Below are 8071 nucleotides of genomic sequence, written 5' to 3'. Positions count from 1 at the left end.
AAAAAAATTATAAATTTTTTTCCTATTTTTATAAAATGTTTATATATATATATATATATATATGTATTTAATGGGTAAAAATACATATTTGATCCCTATCTTTTACTTCATATTTTAATTTAGTCTCTAACTTTTCAATTATGTCAATCTATTCCTTAACTTTTCAATGTTGTATCAATTTAGTCTCTACCGTTATAATTTAGATAAAAATTGCTAATATGGCTAAAAGTCAAAATAAAAAATTAGTTTATATTTATGTGGCAATAAACTAATATTTTATTTTGGCCGTTTGCCACGTCATAAATTTTCATCTAAGAGATAATGACATAAACTAAATTGACACGACATTAAAAGATTATGGACCAAATTGATACAATTGAAAAGTTAGGGATCAAACTGAAATATAATATAAAAGATAGGGACCAAATATGTAAATTATCTTACTTTAAATTATCATTTAATGAAGTTTTTTTTTTTTTTTTTTTTTTTTGGGTTAAGATAGATAGTTTTGAATTATACTCCTGCCATTTTGGAATTTTAAATTAAAATTTGCATGTTTAAAAAAAGTTAAACCATAAACTCATTACATGTCATATTAAATAAAAGATGCTTGCAAGTTGCAACTAGATTGGGGGAGGAAAATGAAATATTCCATGTTTGAAGGATCAATGAAAATGAATAAAATGGTTCCGGGAAAATATTAAATATCCATTCAAATTCATTTGATTCTAAGTGACCGTTTGGAAAGCATTGCCCTCAGCACGTCTACGTTTGGCATTTAAAAGGTAGGTCCCATAGTAACTGTGCACTTGTCAGCCAACTCTACTTTAAACGCAGATTATATATTTTACTAGGTTCCACGCGGTACTATTCATATTTAAAAATTATTTTGTTACAGTATTTTTAACAATAAATTTTCAATTTTTAGTAAATAAACGATATCCAAATAGACCCTAAGCATTCCTAATTCCTTCAAGATACAAGAGATGACTTATTCATTTAATGAAATGGAAGTAAAATATTATCACTGTCATGATAAAACAGGAATAGAATTTGAATAATGTAAACCTAAAATTACATATTCCAATGATTTCTAAAATATATATATATATATATATTAAAAAACCTCCAAAACACAATATACCCATATACTTTTCCCATCCACCAATTGTTTTATGGTTCATTTATTCCATTCTATTTCATTCTCTAATAAACTTTTAAGAAAACAACGTTTATTTTGTTTAACTAGCACTTCCTTCGTGAAGGGAATTTGTGAATCCAAGGAAACAAAAATGAAAGAATCGGTAAGCATTCCTAATTCCTTCAAGATACAAGAGATGACTTATTCATTTAATGAAATGGAAGTAAAATATTATCACTGTCATGACAAAACAGGAATAGAATTTGAATAATGTAAACCTAAAATTACATATTCCAATGATTTCTAAAATATATATATATATATATATATATATACACATATAAAAACCTCCAAAACACAATATACCCATATACTTTTCCCATCCACCAATTGTTTTATGGTTCATTTATTCCATTCTATTTCATTCTCTAATAAACTTTTAAGAAAACAACGTTTATTTTGTTTAACTAGCACTTCCTTCGTGAAGGGAATTTGTGAATCCAAGGAAACAAAAATGAAAGAATCGGTATGTTCTTTACAATATATATATATATATATAAAAAGATAGAATGGTGTCAACGAGTCTAACTCAGCTCAAATAATTGATTAAAAAAACTCAAATCAAATCCTTTTTCTTTTTCTTCTTTTATAAAAGGGTTCCAGGTGAGATTATCCAATACTTAACTAGTGAAAGTGTGGAACATGTGCACCTTCAAAAAAAAAAAAAAAAAAAAACCCTTGATAGAAAAATGCATTCATGGATCATCATGGAATGATGATGTGCACATTCCTGGGTTGAGAACTCACAAAATCCACTCATAATTTGTGTGCAGTTTTAGATCTCGTCAGGACCCTAGCTCTATTGGGTTTATATAACAATTCATCTAGCCTAAGAAAGTTGAAAATTAACTCCAAGCTCAACTTAAAAGGCAGACAATATCGGAGCTTCTGAGCTGAAACTACAAATCCAAATAATGGCTTAAATTTCTGCAGATATCTTCATCCCTTAGCTTTGTTAGAGCCTTCTTTTCAATTTTCCGCATCCACTCCTTGGTCACACAAAGAAGCCTCCCAGATTCCTCAAGTGATTTAGGCTGATTGTCCTTAAGACCATACCGTAGGAACAACGCTTGCCTCTCTCTTGAATCCAAGCCTCTTAAGAGATCATGAATGTCTTTTATCATGTGTTGCCTCATGACAGTTTCTTCCGGGCTCTTTACCGACATATCAGGTGTAAGTTCCTGCATCAGATTTTCAAAACACACTTCTAGTTAACAAAATAATCTCGACAAGATTTGAAATGTTACTGTGAGTCTGAATTTCAAATGAAAATGGCCACCTCATATAGCGTTTTTAGTCAATGATGCTATCATAAAAGTAGGCTCACCCCTCTCCTAAACCTGCTTCACTGGAGGAGGAAATTTTTATTTTACTACATTATGAAGCAAAATCTCCCTTCCCCCTTTAAAAAAATGCTAGTTTTTTTATGGAAAACAATCCCACAAACACTTATTTCAGATTGTGTAAGAAATATGACTATGCAAGTGCAGAAAAACAACACCAATGGCCTTGTGATCCAATCGGCACTATTTTAGAACACATACACACACACCCCAAAAAAAAAAAAAAAAAAAACTTACCCTCACAAGAGGGTTTATGATCAGGATCCTTTAGGTTACTCTATTGGCTGGTAGAGTTTCACAAGAAAACTAGGCTTGTTCTATTGAATATGTTGTGCCCACTGAGTGAATTGAAAATGTGCTTTTCTACAACTATAAAAATGGTTTCCACTGTGACATTATTATACAATTGTAGAATTACTAGGCAACAGTAACAACAAGAAGCATGACTAATTTTTGCCGCCATCTACCAGAAGTACTAGGTGACCATAGCCAAAAACAAAATGTGTTACACAAATCTTAATTTATAACAAGACTTTGACTTGCCAGTATGGATGAGATGAATGCATATGATAAAGGGAGCAAGAACGGATTTTAGTCATACCATATATTTTATATTGATGCAATGTCCCATCTTCTGATCAATTGAACCCACAACTCTTAAGCATTTGCTAGCCGATCTAATTTTAGCCAAAGAAAGACCTGTGTGCTTTGCAATTTCATCATCATCTGGGTATTTCTTGTGGCCACTGTTAAGGGCTGTTTTAGCTTTCTGTATCTGATTTATTGCACTGCACAATGTGTACTATAAACCAAAATAAAAAAGGAAAACATTTGGATCAACCTCTGGATGTCACAAACATGACATTTTTACATTTAAACAACATCTCGAAGAATATAGAAACATACAGGAATTTGAATTCCCCTAGCATGCTGTGCTACCATTCTTGACATTGATTTCCTTATCCAGTACTGGACATAGGTTGAAAATCGGTAACCCCTAGTATGATCAAACCTTTCAGCACCTTGGAGCACTCCCAGATTTCCAGCCTGTAAAATAAAACAGAAGTGAACTTATAAATCTTCGCAAGCAAGAAATTAGGAAAATGAGAGTGATATGCTGATACATATTATATAATAATATACATGCATGCATGCACATATATAAACTTTTATTCTTCTTCTCCTCCTTTTGGCAGTTTCATGCATTTATCAATCTCAGCATGAAAGAAAGCTGCAACTTGGAATTTTATGATTTAACAATGCGGGTGCAAACATGAGGGTCATGTTTTGATGCAGGCATGAGATGTGAGACATGTGAACTACCAAAAATCAAGACTCAAGGACACAGTCTGCATATTTATCTTATTTGAATTTATTATACTGACTTGTTTTTCCTTATCTTATCTAATGCATAAGGGTCTTTGATAGTAAAACAGCAATGGGAAGAAGTAGTAGCCATAAGCTTCTTGACAAAAAAGCATAACATCCTCTAAGTCTTCACACTTGTTAAGGTAAATATAGATGAATTCTTACCAATGACCAGACAAGTATAGCGTCTCACACAACCTATATACCAGTTTTTTCATTGCGAACCTTCAAATCATAAACAAAAAAAGTAGTATATAAATGAAAAATTTGTCTGACAAACCTGAATTAAATCTTCCAAGGCTATTCCCAGGCCTCTATAGTTTCTTGCAAGGTATAGAACTAAGGAGCGAGTACTCCTTATAATCTCATCCCTGCAATACCAACCAAAATGCAAATTCTGCTGCAGCACCTTTTCATCAAGTCCAGCTGCTTCTGCCCAGCAACTTATGGTGGCTACTCGCCCAGTTTCCTCTTCCAAAGTTCTTCTGATTCTCTCCAAGTTTGCAACCACCTGTAACGATGTGGATATAGCTGTTAAGGAAGTTTTTGAAACATGAACAGAAAAATTTCATTCCAAGGCCTAGAAGATTAATGCTACCTTAACCCCTGTTGACATTTCAGCCTCATTCCTAGAAATCTTAAGCCTTCTACTTCTAGAACTTGATGCCCTTTTTACAGATGAAATATTAGGCTGTCCAAAACGTTGCTGAATGGTTTTTGAAGGCAATAACAGAAGAGAAGTTTCACAGGCATTTTCCAATGTTTTTTTTCCTCTTGATTTTCTTTCCCTCTTTTTCCTGGAGCGAACAACAACTTTACCTATGCAATCATCTGTTTTGCCTTTCATCTCATCTTCTGCATTCTCGTCTGTTTTGCTTTTCTTCTCGTGCTCTGTATAATCAGTAGGTATGTCAGACAAATCCAATAGATTTGAGATTTGAACCGTTCTTGATAGACAGGTATTGAATAAGTTTATAGCTCCAAGCCTTCCTAGTTGCTGCAGAATATCTCTTTCCAACCTTAGCACGTCCGAATCAACGAAAGTTTCCTCTAAAACGTGAAGATTTTCCATTAACAAATTAAAATTTGCTTCCTTGCTCCCTTGTAAGCTTGTGCAGGAAGTAAATTTGTCCTCTTCAACAGGTACCTGGGTATCATCGATCATGTTATGTAGACTACTGTATGACCTCTTCCTAATGTTTTTCTGAAAGATAAGACCTACAATAAGATTTCAAATGGGGAAGAATATCGCAATATAATAAGTGTCCTTGAGATATTATTACATGCAGCTTGCCCATGAAAACTTAATGCAATGACAAACCTTCATGTCTTCCATTTCTGAGAAATTATTCTCCATGAAGAGTGGAGCTGCAGCTGAACAAGTGTCTGCTTTCAGAGGATCTTTATAAAATGTCTCACTCTCCTCAGAAATAACAGACACAAAAGACTGCCTTGTCAAGTTGAGAGAAGCCTCCTTGCCTCTAACTGTATCATTTTGTATACATAAGTAAAAAGTATGATATAACTAAAACTATATAAACATAATACAGGCAAATGAACACTGTAAATGCAGAATTAATAGCCATGAATACCATGTTTGGAGTGGTGGAAAGTGAATGCATAAGCAGAGAAGTAGATTAAAATGAGTAAAACTTCCCATTTGGATATTTAGTGAGAAAGAAGCGGATAAAAGTGAAAGGACTAAACTTCACCTGGGTCCACTTTCTACTCTCTAGCCAAAAAAGTGGCTAGAAGTGCTGGGAGCTAGGAAGTGAGTGAACATTTTACTATTGTTTTCTTCAGTACCATGAATAACCCCAACTAATTAAAATAATAATAATAGAGACAAACAAAATAGGTAAAGAATACATTTTACTCCCATTCTGCATAGGAAACATCCAAACAGGAAAAGAAAGGTTATACTTCAGTTCTCACTTCTGACCACCTCTCTTCTTATCTCTTCTATTCCCACCATGTCACTTCTTATCATTTTTTATCTAGCTAAATTGCCAAGCATAGTTATAAACTTAAATCCTCCCCAATGTATTCTTATTGAACTGGAAGAAAAAGAGTTTGAGAATGCAGCTCAATTAGAAAGTAAACGGGATAAACTTATCCCAGCAACTCAAGCTTAGTATCATATTATGTAGCCAAGAGCATTGTAGCTCAACTAATTGGACCTTTTGGCATTTCCAATAAAGACATCCAGGATTCAAATCCCCCCTCCCCCGTTGTAGTTATCAAATTATCCAAAAAAAAAGTATCATATTATGTAGTATTTATATCAAATTGTTACATCACAAGTTAGGAAGGGGCAAAGAAAATAATAGATATAATTAATCTAAAATCAGTTGATTTAGGAAGCTAATTGAAGCATGTCTAGATTCAATAGGGTCACTAGCTGATTCAATTGAGCATGACAAAGATCCACAAAGAGAGTTTAAGTTCTTCACTGATTTAAACCAACTTGAAAAGCTTAAACTTATAGCCCGAGAACATCTTATCTTCCAAACAATTAATTAGTGCAATTGTTCTAGTAAGTAACTGTGAGATGGAATCATAATAAATGTGCTGAAATTATAAAGCAATATTGAACTTACACCATGTTTGGAAAATTTCAATGAAAATAACTTCCTAATATGATTGCATGCTAACTTTCGAGGGTTTTAGTGGCAACCTCCCAACTCAAAAGAAATTGTCAAGTCAAAGGAAACATCTTGGTAATAAATCAAAAGACAATTAAACAAATCGTTGAAAATACTTATAAAATTAAAAATTAAAACTCTCATACCAGAAATGACAACTATTAGCACATTAATTTTTGAAAATAAAAAACAGCCTTTCTGAATGGAAACTAATTCAAATCGCATAGTATCTCATATTAAACTGTATCCTGGTCAACTATATTTCACTCTAACAAGTCCTTATTCCTTAATATATTTTCTTGTGGGACAATTGCATAGCTCTTCAAATTGCTTAGCCTTCTACATTTCCGTAAAGTGCTGAGTACAAACTTCAAAAGTCATGTCTAATATCTATAAAAACAAGCTATTAGAACCAGTTCCCAGAGCAAACTCTAAAATTCAATCCCCATAAATACTCTTTTAATTTGGTCAGCTTGCAAAGTCAATTTCTGCACTTTACTATTGATACTTTGTTGGGCTCAAATATGTATTTCAAAATTATGATGGGGCAGATATGTATCTAATTTAAAGCACTAAAGTTGTGCATTATTCAAAAACTAAACTTTTTTTTTTTTTGAGCCAATAAAAAACTCACCATAAGATGAGGAAAGTCTGGAGGGTGAATTGGTGAGGGAATGAGACTGAATAGGAAAACCCCACTTCAGATTTAGCCTGAAACCGAAACCCATTGTGTTTGTGGGAACCAAAATGGAAGAGAAACTGTGCCCATTAACTCTTGATGGAGTTCATCATCAAATTCATGACACACAAGCCGGACTAAAAAGTGGATATGTTGGTGTACTTTGGTTTCACTCTCTACCACCAGTTCAAAAACAAACAATTGGGTTGGCCAATAATTTGCTGGTTCTTATTATTATGTGTATGAATATTATAAAAAGAAATTCAGCAAAAAAAAAATGAATATTATAAAAAGAAAAGAAAACCTCACGTGCCATCCCAAAAAAAAAAGAAAAGAAAACCTCACGTGCCATCACACAAAAATATCTATGTTAAACAATGACTTCTGTTTTTGTTTTCCGTTGGCCGCCATAGACAGAAAATATCTATCTAGAATCTAGATTCTAGAGTTCTAAAACGATGTATCTTATCTTTCTTCGTTGGTTGTGAATGTAAACTACGTACCGTCGGCAAACCTCGACCCAAGCTAAGCCTAAACTAAATTTGGACTTTCGTTAGCGCAACTTGACTTCACAATTCAGATAAAGCTCAGTCTAATACATATTGAAGCCCATTATACACAGTGCCTTGGCGACTCGATCCTTTGGTAGGCCTTATTTTTAGCCCATATCGAAGCCTTTCTTCTTAGGGGGTACAGTACAATTTTTGTCAGCCCAGCCTATAAATAGGTATCCAACAGAGTACTTGTATAATTAGAAAAAGTCCTACATTCTAATCAAACCCAAACTTCACCTATAGCTATGTAAAAATTTGTAAAAATACATAATTTTTATAGA

The 8071-nt window shown here is 33.2% G+C and overlaps 1 protein-coding gene across 3 annotated transcripts; it reads right to left on the bottom strand.

Moving 5' to 3' along the window:
• Positions 1-1782: 1782 nt before the first annotated feature.
• LOC115971485 (RNA polymerase sigma factor sigC) lies at positions 1783-7482 on the bottom strand. 3 transcript variants are annotated; one of them, XM_031091435.1, is made up of 7 exons: positions 7192-7482; positions 5234-5397; positions 4511-5116; positions 4193-4423; positions 3451-3591; positions 3146-3346; positions 1783-2382 (listed from the first exon to the last, which is right to left on the bottom strand). In XM_031091435.1, the coding sequence occupies exons 1-7, from the start codon at positions 7283-7285 to the stop codon at positions 2101-2103; spliced, it is 1719 nt and encodes a 572-aa protein (XP_030947295.1). In that variant the 5' UTR covers positions 7286-7482; the 3' UTR covers positions 1783-2100. The 3 variants fall into 3 exon arrangements, with proteins under 3 accessions (XP_030947295.1, XP_030947296.1, XP_030947297.1); XM_031091436.1 differs by having other exon boundaries at positions 1880-2382; positions 4511-5059; XM_031091437.1 differs by lacking the exon at positions 7192-7482 and having other exon boundaries at positions 1880-2382; positions 4511-5130; positions 5234-5326.
• Between the last annotated feature and the right edge of the window lie 589 nt (positions 7483-8071).

This window comes from Quercus lobata, chromosome 12 (genome assembly GCF_001633185.2).
Source record: "Quercus lobata isolate SW786 chromosome 12, ValleyOak3.0 Primary Assembly, whole genome shotgun sequence".
Classification (NCBI taxonomy): domain Eukaryota; kingdom Viridiplantae; phylum Streptophyta; class Magnoliopsida; order Fagales; family Fagaceae; genus Quercus; species Quercus lobata.
This window is presented reverse-complemented; position numbering and strand designations above follow the sequence as displayed.